A 17316-nucleotide genomic window follows, 5' to 3' on the forward strand; every position below is an offset into this window, starting at 1 on the left:
CCAAGGCCCCCAGAGCGGGGTGGCACTTGGGGACACACGGGGGTCCCTATTCCCGATCCATCCCGGGGTCAGGTCTGTCCCCCAGTCACAGCCCCACCGCAGGGTCCCCCCAAGTCCCTCCCCAGTGCTCCCCAAGAAACGCGACCGGAGCCAACTGGGAAGCTTTATTGGGAGCACTGGGAGCAGCCGGGCGGGGTCAGAGTGACAGCAGGGCTGGGGGGACACACGACCCCCCAAAATCAGCGCTGGGACAGAGCGGGGGGTCCCGGGCGGGCCCGAGGCCACGGGGAGGGGCTGCGGCCGGCGGCGGCTCAGGAGCTCTGTGGACAGAGAAAAGGGGTGACACCGGGCTGGGGGGTCCCGGGGGGAGCACAGCTGCTCCGGGGCAGGGGGGACACGACCCCCGGGACCCCCCCTCACCTTCTTGCGCAGGTAGAAGCCGAGCCCCAGCGCCAGGAAGACGAAGCCCAACACGAAGCCCCCGATCCCCGTCAGCATCTTGCTGCGGGCAGCGTCCCGCGGCATCTCTGGGGGGTCAGCAGGGCTCAGGACCCCCAGAAACCTCTCACCGACACCCCAAGCCCCTCCAAGCACCCTCCCAGTCGCCCCCAGCCCACCCAGGAGCCCCTGAAACCTCCTCCCGATCCATTCCCAGCCTCCCCAGGACACACCAAAGCCCCTCCCGTCCCTCTCAGCACCCCACAACGCCTCCCAGTTGCCCCCCACCGCCCCAGGACCCCCAAACCCTCTCCCAGTCCCTTCCCAGCCCCACCAGGACTCACCAAGGTCCCTCCCAGTCTCTTCCCAGCACAACCAACCTCATTCCAACCTTTGCTTTTCCATCCCCAATCTCCTTCCAGCCCCTCCAGCCTCACTCCAACTCCCTCCCAGTTCCCCCCAGCACCCCCAAACTCCCTCCCAGTTCCCCCCAGCACCCCCAAACTCCCTCCCAGTTGCCCACCAGCACCCCCAAACTCCCTCCAAGTGCCCAACTCATCCCCAGAACCTCATCCCACCCTCCCCAACATCCTTCCAACCCCTTCCCAGCCCTCCCACACCCCCAAGCCCCTCTCCCAGTATAAACCAGCCTCTCTCCACCTCCCTCCCAGTTCCCCCCAGCACAGCCCAATCCCCCTGCCAGCCCCCCCAGTGCCTCCCCCGCTCCCCCCGGCGCTGTGGGCTCTGGCCGTACCCCAGTGCCGCCTCAGGGGCTGCTCCAGGCTGACGTGCTCCACCTGGCAGGTGTAGGTGACCCCGCGCCGGGGGGGCGTTTCCAGCAGCACCAGCAGCTGGTAGGTCCAGTCCCCGTGGGGGAGCAGGTCGGTGGTCATCACTTGCTCCGAGAGCTCCTGCTGGCCCTGGAACCACCTCACCTGCACCTGCGCAGGGTAGAAATCCATCACGGAGCACAGCAGGCGGCCGGGCTCAGGCTGGGAGCTCGAGGGCACCAGCGAGATGGACACGCTGGGGGGCACTGGGAGAGAGAGGGGAGACACTGGGATCAGCTGGGGGGGCGCTGGGAGAGAGCTGGGAGGGGTGGTGTGGTACTGGGAGGGATTGTTTATGGACTGGGAGGGACTGGGAAAGGAGTGGGAGGGAATGGGGAGGACTTGATGTCGAGTGGTAGGGACTTGGGGGGCACTGGGAGAGAGAGTGGAGGTGTGGGAATGGACTGGGAATGGAATGGGGTTGGGATTATAGGGACTGGAATACACTGTGGTGGCACTGGAAGTGACTCGCAGGGATTAGAGGGACTGGGAGAGAGGGGAGTAGGTTGGAGGGCACTGGGAGGGCACTGAGGGTGATGGTGGAGGACTGGGAATGGACTAGGAATGGGATTAGAGGGACTGGGTGGCACTGGGAGGGACTGGGAAGGGACTGGGCCAGAGGGGAGTTGTGGTGGTTTTGATTGGCCCAGAACATCAGTAAACTATTTTTTGACATCTAGGAGAAATTTGGACCCCTCAGAACCTGTTGTGCTAGGCCTGGGGAGGTGTCTAAGGGGTTGGGAGTGGCACAAAGATGGCTCCTGTGTGTCCTGAGTGAAAGCTCTGGAAGTTTTTACATCAAATCCAGCAGTCAATCTCTGATGGTTCTGAAGGTGATGGACATACTGCTGGCCAGGTTTGGGCCAATTAGAGGTGCTAGTTCTGCCTCTGTGAATGCATATTTAAGAAAAAATCAAAACAAAAGTAGGCACGCACTGCTTTTAATTTGAGGAGGAAAGGGTAAAAACATATGAAGGGAGAACAACATGGAGACACCAAGGTGAGTGGAGGAGGTGGGGAGGAGGTGCTCCAGTCGCCGCAGCTGAAAACCCTCTGCTAGCCGTGCTGAAGGCCGTGGGGGGAGCAGGAGGTTCCCCTGCAGCCCATGGAGTCCACAGGGGTGCAGAAATCCACCCACAGCCCACGCCAGAGGAGCAGGTGGATGCCTGGAGGAAGCTGTGATCCAGAGAGAGTCTCATCTAAACAGTTAAAACTGCAAAAGGCCTTGCAAGGGAGAGAAAGGCCTTGCTCCTGGCATGGAAGCAGCCTGGCCTCGGCTCGGCAGAGTCTGCACCTTATGGACAAGAGGACTCACGTTGCAGCAGAATTCGGGCGAGATGTTGCTCGTGAGATCAGAGCCATGCCAAAGAAGTTCCCAGAGGACTGTCTCTCGTGGGAGGGACCCCGTGGCTAAGCAGAAGACCCTTCTCCCTGATGGACTGAGCAGAGAACAAACCCCTCACCCTGCCGCCTGCCCGTGCTGTGGGTTTGGAAAGAGGGAAGGGGGCTGAAAACATTGTCTTAAGAGGGAGGGGTGAGAGCAGGAAAAATGTCTAGAGAGAAAGAGAGATAAGCAGAGATATACAGTATTTGTAGTTGAAGAATTGTGCTGATGAATAGATTTATGAACTTGCTCTATGGACTAAGAAAATACCCCACACCCTGCCCCCTACCCGAGCTGGTGGTTGCAAGGAGGGGGGTGAATAGAAAATGAATTTTTAAGAGGGAGGTGGTGAGTGAACAAATGGTGTACGAAAAGCTTATTTTTACCTCTCATATATCCTCCGACTCTGTTAAGTAATTAAATCATTTTCCAGCTTTAAGTTTAAAGCCTGTCTGCCCTTTCTTCCGTGGGTCCTCCTACCAGTGCCCTATCTCCCTTAACTCATGAATTTGGTGTGTGTTTTTACACTTGTTTCTTTCCCCTCCTCTGGCACGTGTGCAGCAGGAGAGAGCAGGGGTGCTGGTGTTTAGTCAGGGTCAAACCCCAACAGCAGCACAAATTGGTTCATCTGCAAAGAGCAACAGCAAGTGGGAAAATGTTGGGAAAACTTCACTAAAAAAATTGGGGGGAGTCATCTCTCTCCTCACTCCAACATGTGCTAGCATTGTGGATGATTTATAGAGTGTAATAAACCACTGGGGATTTTTCATACCACAAGTTCAGGGAAACGAGTTTGAGATCCAAAGATTGGATGATTAAATTACACAAAAGTGCTGAGTAAGTTCATGAGGGAGCATACCAAAAATGTTTAAAAAAACATGAACGGCCACCAGAACAAATCTTACACAATGGAGCAGCCCCTGGGAATCCTAAGAATTCCTATCAGGTCCCAGAACCCACTGTGAATTTGAATTGTTACTAATTGATACAGACTGCTGCTCAGCCAAGCTCCTGCTCCATTCCTGAACTTCCACAAGCAGAACAAACACTTCCCAGAGCCACGAATACCGAATGTTACACAAACTAGGGGTGCATGTTAAGGGACACAGGCAGTGGGCGGATCGGGAAGTCTGTACCTTTCAAGTACTTCAGCCAGACGGCAAAGGGACAGGGAGATGCGGCCGGGAAACGAGCATGAAAAGGAGGCTGCGTTTTACAGCCCCATGGCAAATGCCCCACGGCCTCTCCCTCTGTGCATCCATAAAGTCACTTTTACACGACTCTCCTGTCTCCTGCGGGCATTCTCCAATCCGAGCTCGCGGCGCTGATGACTCTCCAGTTCCCAGGCAGACCCGCAGCGCCCAGCGCTCCCCACCCCAACCCCACCTGCGCCGCCCCCTCGCCCCCAGCGCTTCCCGCCAGCCCAATTTGGGGAGGGGGCGCGTGGGGGGCGCCCAGGCCTGGCCCGGAGCCCAGCGCTGCCCCAGCCCGACCTGCCCCGGCTCCATCCCGGCTCCTCCCGCGGCATGCGACGGCGTGGGGAAAAGGGGGGGAAAGGGTGGGCGCTGGGCTTGGGGGGAGGAGGAGAAGGGATGGAGGAGGAGGAGGAGGGATGAGGAAGGAGCGGGAGAAAGGCCGGAGATCCGAGCAGGAGGAGGAGGCGGGAGGAGGAAGGAGGAGGAGCCGCGGGAGGAGGAAGGAGGAAAGAGGAAGAGGAGGAACAGGAAGAGGTTGGAGAGAGGAAGAGGAGGAGCAGCAGAAGCAGCGCGGAGCTCTTTGTCTGTCGCGGCCCCGGGAGCATCGGCGCCCCGCACGCCGCAGGTGAGGGGGAGGAGGAAGTCGCCCCAAATGTCTCGGGGGTCCCCGAGCGGCGTTTTTTCTGGGCGGGTGTTTGGAGCTCGCAGCTTGCGGGATTGAGCCCCAAATCTCGTGGAGGGTCACTGGGAGGGTTTGATTGTGCGGGGGGAACGTTTGGATGCGGCGGAAGGGCAAAGCTGAGGCGGCAGTGGGGCTTTGGGGGATATTTTGGGGGCTGCAGGTGGGCACGGCCCGGTGTCGGGGTGGGAGGGGGACATGGGGCATGGGGTCCGGCCGGGAGAGCGGTGGAGGGGAAGGGCGGGAGCCCCGGAGTGGGGTGAGCGGAGAGGGGCGATGGCGGAGCTGGGGGAGCCCCGGCAGGCTGGAGAGGGGAGAGCGTGGATAAGGGGGAAGCCTGGGATCCCTGGAAGCGCGGAGCAGAGAATGAGGGGAGAAGGGACCCCTGGGACCCCCAAAGCCCCCGGATCATCCCTAGGCGGGACCCTGGAAAATAGGGAAGCCCGGGAGCCACGGGAGCCCCATGAGTGCAGGGAAGGGAGACCCTGAGGAGGCCAAAGTGCAAAGAGCAGAGAGGGGGAAATGCTGTGAGGGTTTTGAGGTGAATGGTGGTGGTTTGGGGATTTTATGGACACAAACCCCTGGGATGCAGAGCTGGAGGTGGGCAGGAGGAACCCCCAGGGCAAGGCGCTGAGCCCTTGTGTTTCCCCCAAAGCAGGATTTGTCATTGCTGCATGGCTTTGATGTCAGGAAGGTTTCAGGTGGAGATCTGATCTTATCCGGCACCAGAGGATCCACAGTGGGGAAAAGCCCTATGAGTGTAGGGAGTGTGGGAATAGCTTCACCCAGATGTCTAACCTGATGCAGCACCAGAGGATCCACACTGGGGAAAAGCCCTACGATTGCGAAGAATGTGGGAGGAGCTTCAGCAACAGCTCCTCGCTGATCAAGCACAAGAAAATCCACACTGGGGAAAAGCCCTATGGTTGTGGGAATTGTGGGAAGAGCTTCAGCCGGATGTCACACTTGATCACACACCAGATGATCCACACTGGGGAAAAGCCCTATGAGTGTGGGAAGTGTGGGAAGAGCTTCAGCCGGATGTCCATCCTGATGCAGCACCAGGTGACCCACACTGGGGAAAAGCCCTACGATTGCACAGAATGTGCGAAGAGCTTCAGCCACAGCTCCGCCCTGATCAAGCACCAGAGGATCCACACTGGGGAAAAGCCCTATGAGTGTGGGAAGTGTGGGAAAAGCTTCAGGCACAGATCTTACCTGCTGCAGCACCAGGTGATCCACACTGGGGAAAAGCCGTATGATTGCCAGGAATGTGGGAAGAGCTTCAGGAGCAACTCCAACCTGATGCAGCACAAAAGGATCCACACCGGGGAGAGGCCCTATGAGTGTCCCACGTGTGGGAAGAGGTTTCAGACCAGCTCCGATCTCCTCGTCCATGAGCGCATTCACACCCAGGAGAGGCCCTTCCGCTGCCCTGACTGTGGGAAGGGCTTCAAGCGAAACTCCAACCTCATCACCCACCGGCGCATCCACACTGGGGAAAAGCCCTACGAGTGTCCCGAGTGTGGGAAGAGCTTCTCCAGGAGCTCTCACTTGACTCAGCACCAACGGAGGCACCAGTGAGGGAAGCCCTGCGAGTGTCCCGAGTGTGGGAAAAGCTTCATTGCTGCTCCAACTCCATCCCCAGTGGGAAGATCTGCAGTGGATGATCCCCAGTGACCCCAGCTGTGCAGAGCCCTGGTGATCCGTGCTGCTGCTGATCCGTTTGGCAAAGACACCTGGCTGGTGGCTCCACACCCTCCTGGCTCCCCGTGGGCACCTGGATGAAGGCAGGGCCAGGAATGTCCATGGGAATTCCTGGGGACATCAGAAATCCCCTGGGGAGAGCGGATTTGTTGACTTTCCACCCCAGAAAATCTCACCTTTTGTGTTCAGTTATATCATCTCTTGGCATGAGGCAACACTGGATGGCCTTGGAGGTCTTTTGCAACCTCAGGGATTCCATGGTTCTGATTTTCTCTCACCCAGTGGCATCTTTCACAGCCAAATGGTTCTGAATTGGGGCAAAGAGCAGGATTTTGGGGTGGAAACGTCCAAAAATGTTCTTCCCTTCCACCCAACCACATGGATCCTCAGTGGGCACAGACATGTAAATCCTTTTCTTTCGGGTTTGGTCTTGTTTTCATTTCGGCCTTTCTAAACACCTGAATTTGGGGTAAAAATGAAGATATTGAGGTGAGACATGCATCGGACATTGGGGACACAGCCATGGTGGGACGTTGGGGACACAGACAGGGAGGGGAAAGGCAGGCAGAGCTTTCCCCGTCCAAAACTGCATCCAAAAATCTCCAAATTCAGGAATTTCTCCCAGAAGAAAGCTGTCAGGAGCTTCCTGAATGGAGGGAAAGGGGCGATGGGACATTTAAAAGAGTTGAATTGGGTTTGACACCCCTGGAATTGGGTTTGGTCCTCCTGGAACTGGATTGGATTGCCTGGGAATTGGGCTGGATTGACCTGGAATTTGGTTTGATCCACCTGGAACTGGATTTGGTTTACCTGGAATGGGGTTTTCTCGACCTGGAATTGGGTTTGACCCCCTGGAATTTGTTTTGACTCACCTGGAGCTGGGTTGGATCAATCTGGAATTCAGTTTGATTTACCTGGAATTGGGTTGGATTTACATTGGATTTACCCGTAACGATTTTGTTGTTTGGGCTGATTATACTCGGGCTGTGCTCCAAAAACAAAAGGAAACACTGGTAATTCTGGCTCTGGGCTTGGCAGGTCCCAGGGATCTTTTGAATTATTCACTTCTGAGAGCCAAAATCTTTCCCAAGGTGTTCCACCACAATTCCCAGTGGCTCAGGGAGGAGTCACTGCCAATTTTGCTGAACAGATCCATGATGTGAGCCAAGGATGGCCCAGCTGCTAGTGAGGAGTCACAGCCATGGAGCTGCTAAATCAGGATCCCAAAATTCACTGTGGGACAGAGCCTGAGCTCTGTGGGACACACGTGGGACAGAAGGGTTTGGGACACCAGAGGAGCCACTGACTGAGCTCACTCCTGTTGTACAGTGGGACAGGAAATCACCTTTGAAATTCAAAATCCTGCTGTGCTTCTGTTGGGCTCCAAAATCAGAAACACTCCAGACAATCACAAGAAGTTTATTCTAGCCTGGCTATGTTTAAAGGCAAGCCTGACTGAGAACCCAGACTGGAAACAACACAGAAAGAAGTAACTTTTTTTTGTCAACAGAAGATGCATTGCAGGATTTGCACTGACCACCCTGAATGAGGTTATTTAATCTAATGCTCTGCTCTGCCATGAGTTGTTTCAGCACAGAAGGACTAAATGGTTGCTTTAACATGGACATTGCAACTGAGGGAAAGAAAAGTAAAGATCTGCAGGGATTGTAAGTGTGGTTTGCCTTAGTGCACTCTGAGCAGGGAGAGCTTTGTTATCAGCAGAGTTCATGTTGATCTAAGACTACAGGAAGAGCAAAACCAGCTGAAGTTTCCGTTCTGCACTGCAGAGCACAGCAGAGAGCCAAACAGGATGAAGATAATGAAATTACTTGGCTCCCAGGGCCAAAAACAGCCGCAGAGAGGAGGAGCACACATTTTTGTTTCACAGATCACTCTGCCAGTTATTAAACCACCATTCGACATGGTGCCAGAGATTGTCAGTGAACTGTGAAAAGTGTTAAATTCCAGACAGGTTCTGAGACAGGGATTTGCTCCAAAATGAAGAAGGAATAACTTTGTATCTGCAATTGGATACATTTTTTAAAAACTGGTTTCGGGTATATTGTAATCGACATTGGGCAGGTTTGGAGTGATGATAGATACATTGTAATTGAAGATGGTTATATTGTAATTGAACTCGGATACACTGTAATTGCAACATCTGTCTGCTCTGGGTGTGTCATCATCCCACGGCAGAGTCCCTGTGACACTTTGGGCTGGGACTGCTCCAAAAAGACACAGAATCACACAAAAAGCGGAGACTTGATCAAGAACAGACAATAGAAATTTTCAGTTCCCCTAAAGGTGCTGGATAGAGCTTAAAGATTAGCGAGCAGAGAGATAACAGGGGATAAAGGTGTGCAAACAGGATGATAAACATAGATGAAATCAGGGCAGGAACAGAGAAAGAGAATTACAGTGAGGTTGGGCAAGTTATGCAACGAGAAGCAATTTCGAGGAAAGCTGAGCTTTCCTCCAAACATCAGTGAGTGCAATCACCAGAAACTCCTTTAGATGTCCCTCCAGGACCACAAAAGGACTCTGAGCAGGAGGTGGATGGATGGAAAGGAGCACGAGGAAAGGTTTATGAATTAGCCAGGAAGTGTTTAGTAATGAATATGTGTGATCCGGGTGGAACAAATACCCCATTCGGAAGTTTTACCCCACACACTAGATTAAAGAAGAGATCCTCGGGGTTCGTTCAGCACTGATAAAGAATGGCTGCTTTCAAATGCTTCAAATTAGAAGCATTGCTAGAAAGCTCATTTTCTGGCTGATTTTGGTATCATGGTCACAGAGAGGAATCCCTGTCCTGCTCCAGCCTGGGGTCTCTCCCAGGGGACACAACCCCTCGGAAAAGGCTGCTCAGGCGAGGATCCCCACAGGCCCAAAAATCCCGAGGTTCTGCGGGGGCTTCCCACAGCCTCTCTCACGCATCTCCTGCTCCACCCTCTGGGCTCCTGCCGGGGCTGCAGGGAGCTCTCTGCTCCATCCCGGACTCACCCACAGCGGTTCCCTGGCCTCCTGCCCGGCCCGGGACTTTCCGGAGCCATTGCGAACAGACATTTGGAAGGAAGATCCGCGGAGCGCCGCTTCCCTCAGGGAAACTCCGCCTACCGTGCAAAGCCCGCCCCTCGCTCCCATTGGCTGATTTTCCCGCCCGAAACCCGCCCCTAGAGCTCATTGGCTGATTCGCCGATTAGAAAGCCCGCCCTAGCTTCGATTGGCTGATTCTCCCGCCACTCCTCGTTCTCGAGCTCTGATTGGCCAGAGAGGCTCTGAGGGACGATCTCCCTCAGCCCCACATCGCCTTGATTTCCCCCAAAAAGCCAAAATCTCCCCAAACCCCTTGGGCTGAGTGGAGGAACGGACAGGGTTTGGGCAGAAAACTCCCAAATCGTTGTTCACCAGGCTGGGAAGGACAAACGGAACCCAAACTGATTTGGGAGCTCCAGCAGCTCCTCTCTGCCGGCCCAGCTGAAGGCCTCGCTGGCTGCTGGAGGCTGCACGGGCAGACTGGGAGCACTGGGAGCACTGGGAAGAGGCTCTGGCTCGGCTGAAGCCCCCGGGGCAGGGGCAGCAGGGCAAGGGACAGGGCTGCAGGTGCTGAGGGGACACGAGGGACAGCACGGCCTTGATTAGCATTTCTTACAAAAGTAATAAAGTAATGAAGGAAATAACAAGAACAACATTTACACTATAAATACTGATGGAGGTCGCACAAGGACCTCTCAGCGAATGCTCTGAGTTGGAAGGGACCCACAAGGACGCAGTCCAACCCTTAAGGGAATGGCCCCTGTGGGGTCAAATCATGACTTTGGTATTATCAGAACCTTACCCCAGCCAAGGTCATAAGGCAGCAAAGGTTTCACAGCTGAATCCACAGGGACATACAAATATATATGTACCTGGTTAGTAAACATACAGAGTGCAAGAGAAACATGACTTTTGTGAAGCTTTCAGAATGACAAAAGAACCCCCAGGCTCAGCCCAGGCAGCCACACATCTGTTTTCTCATCATCTCCTCTTCCTGCAGGTTCATCTCCTGCAGAACAGGCAGTGATGTGACCCTGAGGATCAGTGCAAGGCAGACACTGCAGCTGAGGAAGGAAATCCCCATGCTGGGGGGATGAGGTGAAGCTGAGACTGCCCAGCACAGAAAATATCCTTCCTCCATTCCCCATTAGAGGTGGGTTTGGGCTCTGCTGCAGATACACTGCATCTCATTTGAACAGATTGCACTCCCGAGATAATTCTCAGCCAGGTGCACACACCCTGCACTGCCCAGCACAGGAACCCTGCAGGGAGGAGCAGAGACATTGCTGGAACCTCAGGGGAACACATTGTGCCCCTGTGCCCCCAGGCTCTGCCTGTGCCCCCAAGGCTCTGCCTGTGCCCCCAAAGCTCTGCCTGTGCCCCCAGGCTCTGCCTGTGCCCCCAAAGCTCTGCCTGTGCCCCCAGGCTCTGCCTGTGCCCCCAAGGCTCCGCCTGTGCCCCCCAGGACTCAGGAGGAGCTGAAGCTGCTGCCATCCACCCACTGCAGCCGCTGGCCCTGTCTGTGCAGCCTGAGCCAGTAATCAACATTCCTGCTGAGGCGGAACAGGAACTCCTGGCAAGGAGAGAGGAGCAAACAATGGACTCCTAGCCCAGGAGCACCCCAGGGTCCCCTTGGCCTTCCCAAACCCCCCAAACCCCTCACTCACCATTTCCTTGTCAGTGAGCACAGCCAGGGAAGCCTCGAGCTCGGAGCACCGAGCCTTAGCCTGATCCCAGGAGAGACGATGCCTCGAGAGGAAGTAGCAGATCCCGTTGTACCCAACCCAGCCATGGGGACAGGCCAGCAGCACCCGAGCTGCAGGGTTAACTGGAGTAACTGGAGTTTTTCTGTGTATTCTCCCTGCAGAGGGAAATGGAGAAGAATGTCTGAGGACTCTCCCCTCAGGCAGCAGTGAGCCAGCAGTGCCCCGAGGGGTTGGGCTGAGGCTGCTGCTCCTCCCTTACCTGACACAGCAGCCAAGGACACCCCCAGAGCCACAACCAGGGCTAGGAGCACAACCAGCACCACGATAAACTTGAGGTGGGATCTGATCCTCTGGCCTGGAGCTGGAAAGAGCAGTTCGTCGTGAGGATGGAGCTGTCCTGAGCAGGCTCAGCCCTCACATCTCCCACCCGACGCCCAGGGAACAGAGGAGGGACCCTCAGCCCGTGTGCCACTCACTGAGCTGGCAGCAGGAGAGACAAGGGATGGGGACACAGCCAGGAACAAGGGACACAGACAGGGACAGGGGACACAGACAGGGACAGGGGACACAGACAGGGACAAGAGACACAGACAGGGACAGGGGACAGCTACGGCTGAACTGCCCAGGCCCAGGCATGTCAGTCCCAGCAGAGCACCACGTCCCTTCCAGAGCCCTGGACACAGCCACACCCTGCCAGCCCTGTGCTCCTGGACTGACACTGTCCCCTTCCTAGAGGCCACCCGTGAGGGTTCTTTTGAGTTCATTCCTGGTTGCTGAAGTGCTGTGGACTTCCAGCAGATCCTTCACACTCCAGTCACACGGGGTCGTGTGTCCCCCCAGCCCTGCTGTCACTCTGACCCCGCCCGGCTGCTCCCAGTGCTCCCAATAAAGCTTCCCAGTTGGCTCCGGTCGCGTTTCTTGGGGGGCACTGGGGAGGGACTTGGGGGGACCCCGCGGTGGGGCTGTGATTGGGGGGCAGAACTGACCGCGGGATGGATCGGGAATGGGGACCTCCGTGTGTCCCCAAGTGTCACCCCGCTCTGGGGGCCTTGGGAGGCAGCTGAACCCCGACACGGCAACGAGCGAACCCCAAAAAAGGCACTGAGACCCCTGAGCCCCCCAGACCCTCCAAACCCCATAGAAAAACAGCCCCGAAAAATAGCCCCGCGAAAATGAGCCAATGGGAGAAGGCGCTGAGCGATTCTGATCCAATCCGAGCTCGCGGCGCTGATGACTCTCCAGTTCCCAGGCAGACCCGCAGCGCCCAGCGCTCCCCACCCCAACCCCACCTGCGCCCCCCCCTCGCCCCCAGCGCTTCCCGCCAGCCCAATTTGGGCAGGGGGCGCGTGGGGGGCGCCCAGGCCTGGCCCGGAGCCCAGCGCTGCCCCAGCCCGACCTGCCCCGGCTCCATCCCGGCTCCTCCCGCGGCATGCGACGGCGTGGGGAAAAGGGGGGGAAAGGGTGGGCGCTGGGCTTGGGGGGAGGAGGAGAAGGGATGGAGGAGGAGGAGGAGGGATGAGGAAGGAGCGGCAGAAAGGCCAGAGATCCGAGGAGGAGGAGGAGGCGGGAGGAGGAAGGAGGAGGAGCCGCGGGAGGAGGAAGGAGGAGAGAGGAAGAGGAGGAACAGGAAGAGGTTGGAGAGAGGAAGAGGAGGAGCAGGAAGAGGTTGGAGAGAGGAAGAGGAGGAGCAGCAGAAGCGGCGCGGAGCTCTTTGTCTGCCGCGGCCCCGGGAGCATCGGCGCCCCGCACGCCGCAGGTGAGGGGGAGGAGGAATCGCCCCAAATGTCTCGGGGGTCCCCGAGCGGCGTTTTTTCTGGGCGGGTGTTTGGAGCTCGCAGCTTGCGGGATTGAGCCCGAAATCTCGTTCAGGGTCGCTGGGAGGGTTTGATTGTGCGGGGGGAATGTTTGGATGTGGCAGAAGGGCAAAGCTGAGGCGGCAGTGGGGCTTTGGGGGATATTTTGGGGGCTGCAGGTGGGCACGGCCCGGTGTCGGGGTGGGAGGGGGACATGGGGCATGGGGTCCGGCCGGGAGAGCGGTGGAGGGGAAGGGCGGGAGCCCCGGAGTGGGGTGAGCGGAGAGGGGCGATGGCGGAGCTGGGGGAGCCCCGGCAGGCTGGAGAGGGGGGAGCGTGGCTAAGGGGGAAGCCTGGGATCCCTGGAAGCGCGGAGCAGAGAATGAGGGGAGAAGGGACCCCTGGGACCCCCAAAACCCCCGGATCATCCCTAAGCGGGACCCTGGAAAATAGGGAAGCCCGGGAGGCACGGGAGCCCCATGAGTGCAGGGAAGGGAGAGCCTGAGGAGGCCAAAGTGCAAAGAGCAGAGAGGGGGAAATGCTGTGAGGGTTTTGAGGTGAATGGTGGTGGTTTGGGGTTTTTATGGACACAAAGCCCTGGGAGAGTTGCAGAGCTGGAGCTGGGCAGGAGGAACCCCCAGGGCAAGGCGCTGAGCCCTTGTTTTTCCCCAAAGCAGGATTTGTCATTGCCAAGGCGTGGCCGGATGGAGGAGGAGGAAAAGGCCCGGAGATGCAGCCGGAGCTCGGAGCTGGGGGAGAAGCCTGAGGGCAGAGAGAAGCCCCACAAGTGTGGGGAATGTGGGAAAAGGTTCAGGCGGAGATCTGATCTGATCAAGCACCAGAGGATCCACACTGGGGAAAAGCCCTATGAGTGTGGGGAGTGTGGGAAAAGCTTCAGCCGGATGTCCAACCTGATCAAACACCAGATGATCCACACTGGGGAAAAGCCCTTCGATTGTGGGAAGTGTGGGAAGAGCTTCAGCCGGATGTGCACCCTGATGCAGCACCAGGTGATCCACACTGGGGAAAAGCCCTACGATTGTGCAGAATGTGGGAAGGGCTTCAGTCGCAGCTCCCACCTGATCCGGCACAAGAAGATCCACACCGGGGAGAGGCCCTATGAGTGTGGGAAGTGTGGGAAGAGGTTTCAGAGGAGCTCCCATCTCCTCCTCCATGAGCGCATTCACACCCAGGAGAGGCCCTTCCGCTGCCCTGACTGTGGGAAGGGCTTCAAGCAAAACTCCCACCTCATCAGGCACCGACGCATCCACACTGGGGAAAAGCCCTACGAGTGTGGGGAGTGTAGGAAGAGCTTCAGCCTTATATCCACCCTTATGAAACACCAGATGATCCACACTGGAGAAAAGCCCTATGAGTGTGAGAAGTGTGGGAAGAGCTTCAGCCAGATGTCTAACCTGATGCAGCACCAGGTGATCCACACTGGGGAAAAGCCCTACGATTGCCAGGAATGTGGGAAGAGCTTCAACCACAGCTCTGCCCTGATGCAGCACAAGAAGATCCACACTGGGGAGAGGCCCTATGAGTGTGGGAAGTGTGGGAAGAGGTTTCAGACCAGCTCCAATCTCCTCCGCCATGAGCACATTCACACCCAGGAGAGGCCCTTCCGCTGCCCTGACTGTGGGAAGGGCTTCAAGCACAACTCCACCCTCATCACCCACCGGCGCATCCACACTGGGGAAAAGCCCTACGAGTGTCCCGAGTGTGGGAAGAGCTTCTCACAGAGCTCTCTCTTGACAAGGCACCAACGGAAGCACCATTGAGGGAAGCCCTGCGAGTGTCCCGAGTGCAGGAAGAGCTTCATTGCTGCTCCAACTCCATCCCCAGTGGGAAGATCTGCAGTGGATGATCCCCAGTGACCCCAGCTGTGCAGAGCCCTGCTGATCCTTGCTGCTGGTGATCCGTGTGGCAAAGACACCTGGCTGGTGGCTCCACACCCTCCTGGCTCCCCGTGGGCACCTGGATGAAGGCAGGGCCAGGAATGTCCATGGGAATTCCTGGGGACATCAGAAATTCCCTGGGGAGAGCGGATTTGTTGACTTTCCACCCCAGAAAATCTCACCTTTTGTGTTCAGTTATATCATCTCTTGGCATGAGGCAACACTGGATGGCCTTGGAGGTATTTTCCTTAGTCTCAGGGATTCCATGATTCTGATTTTCTCTCACCCAAGGGCATCTTTCACAGCCAAATGGTTCTGAATTGGGGTAAAGACCAAGATTTTGGGGTGGAAACGTCCAAAAATGTTCTTCCCTTCTACCCAACCACATGGATCCTCAGTGGGCACAGACATGTAAATCCTTTTCTTTCGGGTTTGGTCTTGTTTTCATTTCAATCCTTCAAAACACCTGAATTTGGGGTAAAAATGAAGATATTGTGGTGAGACATGGGTGGGACATTGGGGTCACAGCTGTTATGATCCAAACATTAAGGTTCTTTGGAAATACCTCTGCCCGAATTAAGGTGCAAACGAGACCACATGCCAGTCAGTAGTGTAGGTTTTATTTGATGGTAAATATGAGAGAAAGAGGGAAGAGAGGAAAAGAGAAGTAGGAAAAGAGGTGAAGGGGACAGAAAGGGGGAGAAAGAAAACATCACCATCCGTGGATCCCAACGATGTCACATTGATCTTCTCCAGCTGCTCTTCTCAGTGGTGGTTTTCCCCCCAAAAAGCACAGAGTGCCAAGGGTTAATATCCACTCAGGCCAGGTGACAATGTCCAGCATGTCCCCCCGGGGCAGGGGACAGTCTCTAGCAGCAGACTCTGCTTGCATCACCTGCACTGCTGTGGTGCAAGGCCTGGCATTTGGGGGTCTGTGATGGATTGTGACTCCCCTCAGCTCCTCTCACGTCAAAGTCCCGATTTGATGTCGAACTGCTCCAGCAGCGTGCGGTGGAGATTTTTGGGGGTTCTGTGCCATTTTGGGGGATTTTTGTGTCCTTCTTGGGGTTTCTGGGTCATTTTTGGGGGGGTTCTGGGTCACCTTTTGGGGTTTCTGTCTCACTTTTGGGCGTTTGTCATGTCATTTTTGGGGGTTTTTTAATCATTTTGGGGGTTTCTGTGTCATTTTTAGGGTCTCAAGTGTCACTTTTGGGGATTTCTGTGTCATTTTTTGGGGTTTCTTTGTCGTTTTTTGGGGTTCTGTGTCACTTTTTGGGATTTCTCTTCCATTTTTGAGGTTTTCTCTGCCATTTTTGGGGTCTCACTGTCCCATTGGAGGTTTCCCATCGTCACTTTTTGAGTCTCCATGTCACTTTTTGGGGTTTCTGTGTCACTTTTGGGGTTTTTTTTCTGCAATTTTTGGGGTTTCAGTGTCGTTTTTTGGGGTTTCTGTGTCACTTTGTGGTGGGGTTGGGGATTCCACAGCTGGGCAGTTTGTGTAAACCTGGCTTCTGTTGATGCCTGATGGGTTTTTGTCCTTTTTCATTGTACTTTTATACTCTTTTTATATCCTTTTTACCCTTTCCCATTCCTGTAGTTTTTACTCTCTGTATCTTAGCCCCACATGTTTATAACCCTTGTTCTCTAGCCTTGTTCAGAATTCTTTGGAGAAGACGAAACAATCTCCACAATTTCAAGAGCATGAGGCACCAGCCTTGAAAGAGCTTTATCACTGGGACATGTTTCTGTAAACTAAGTTGTAACTTTTTTTGGGGGGGAGGTAATTTGAGTAAGGGGGCAATTACTTCATTTGTTAGGTTTCTCATTGGGGAATTTTAGATAGGTATGTTAATCAATGAAGTCCATAAATTGTAAACCCGTCATATTGTCGCTCTCTTTCCGTCGTGGTGCACCTGGGATCCTATTAAACCAAGGGAATACCCTTTTCCTACACTGCGGGGTCTGTGCTCAATCTTTCCCAGCATTTTAGGCATCACAGTGAGCTGTGCTCTGCCCCCACCCCAAACTCAGCCAGGGATGATTCTCAGAGCAGCTGGTGGCTTTGGATTTGTGTGTGCATTCCTTTCCCTCAGCCTTAGATGAGTGAACAATAGGTTTCCCTTTATGGAATCTCAGCAGTTTGACTCTCAGTCCAAAGTCCCAGTCAGGTATCTTCAGGGAGGATTTTTGATTGTAGCTTCTTTGTACACTTTTTGTTATAATGAGCAAAACTTTGTATCGATGTTTGAGGCGTGAAATATTTCAGTGTCTGATAACAGCCATGGTGGGACATTGGGGACCCAGCCAGGGTGGGACACTGGGGGCACAGACATGGTGGGACATTGGGGACACAGCCAGGGAGGGGAAAGGCAGGCAGAGCTGTTCCCCTCCAAAGCTGCACCCCAAAAATCCCCAAACTCAGGGATTTCTCCCAGAAAAAAGCTGCCAGGAGCTGCCTGGATGGAGGGAAAGGGGCAATGGGACATTTAAAAGAGTTGAGTTTGGTTTGATCCACCTGGAATTGGGTTGGATTTACCTGGAATTTTGTTGAATAAACCTGGAATTTCATTGAATAAACCTGGAATTTAGTTGAATTAACCCGGAATTTTGTTGAATCGACCTGGAATTATGTTGATTCATCCTGGAATT

General features: G+C 55.3%; 3 protein-coding genes across 3 annotated transcripts in view; 1 reads left to right on the forward strand and 2 right to left on the reverse strand.

The window, feature by feature from the left end:
* The window catches only part of LOC146421328 (uncharacterized), a 238099-nt gene that overhangs the window by 192009 nt on the left and 28774 nt on the right, over positions 1-17316 (reverse strand). The gene's annotated exons all lie outside the window — the stretch shown is intronic.
* Positions 1-17316, reverse strand: part of LOC146421343 (uncharacterized) — a 95707-nt gene that overhangs the window by 36375 nt on the left and 42016 nt on the right. The gene's annotated exons all lie outside the window — the stretch shown is intronic.
* LOC146421345 (uncharacterized) lies at positions 3746-15807 on the forward strand. Its single transcript, XM_085047116.1, has 3 exons — positions 3746-3811; positions 5218-6107; positions 13614-15807. Exons 1-3 carry the CDS (start codon positions 3746-3748, stop codon positions 14548-14550), a joined length of 1893 nt encoding a protein of 630 aa, XP_084903242.1. The 3' UTR covers positions 14551-15807.

The sequence above is a fragment of the Lichenostomus cassidix genome, unplaced genomic scaffold, assembly GCF_008360975.1.
Source record: "Lichenostomus cassidix isolate B80296 unplaced genomic scaffold, HeHo_3.0 HiC_scaffold_33, whole genome shotgun sequence".
Taxonomy (NCBI): domain Eukaryota; kingdom Metazoa; phylum Chordata; class Aves; order Passeriformes; family Meliphagidae; genus Lichenostomus; species Lichenostomus cassidix.

Excerpts from the sequence above, each read along its gene's own strand:
- LOC146421345 (XM_085047116.1), top strand. The coding sequence starts at position 3,746 with ATGTTAAGGGACACAGGCAGTGGGCGGATCGGGAAGTCTGTACCTTTC. Across the intron at positions 3,812-5,217 it reads TCAAGTACTTCAGCCAGACG|GAAGGTTTCAGGTGGAGATC; the intron begins GCAAAGGGACAG and ends CTTTGATGTCAG. Across the intron at positions 6,108-13,613 it reads CAGCACCAACGGAGGCACCA|GATCCACACTGGGGAAAAGC; the intron begins GTGAGGGAAGCC and ends CAAGCACCAGAG.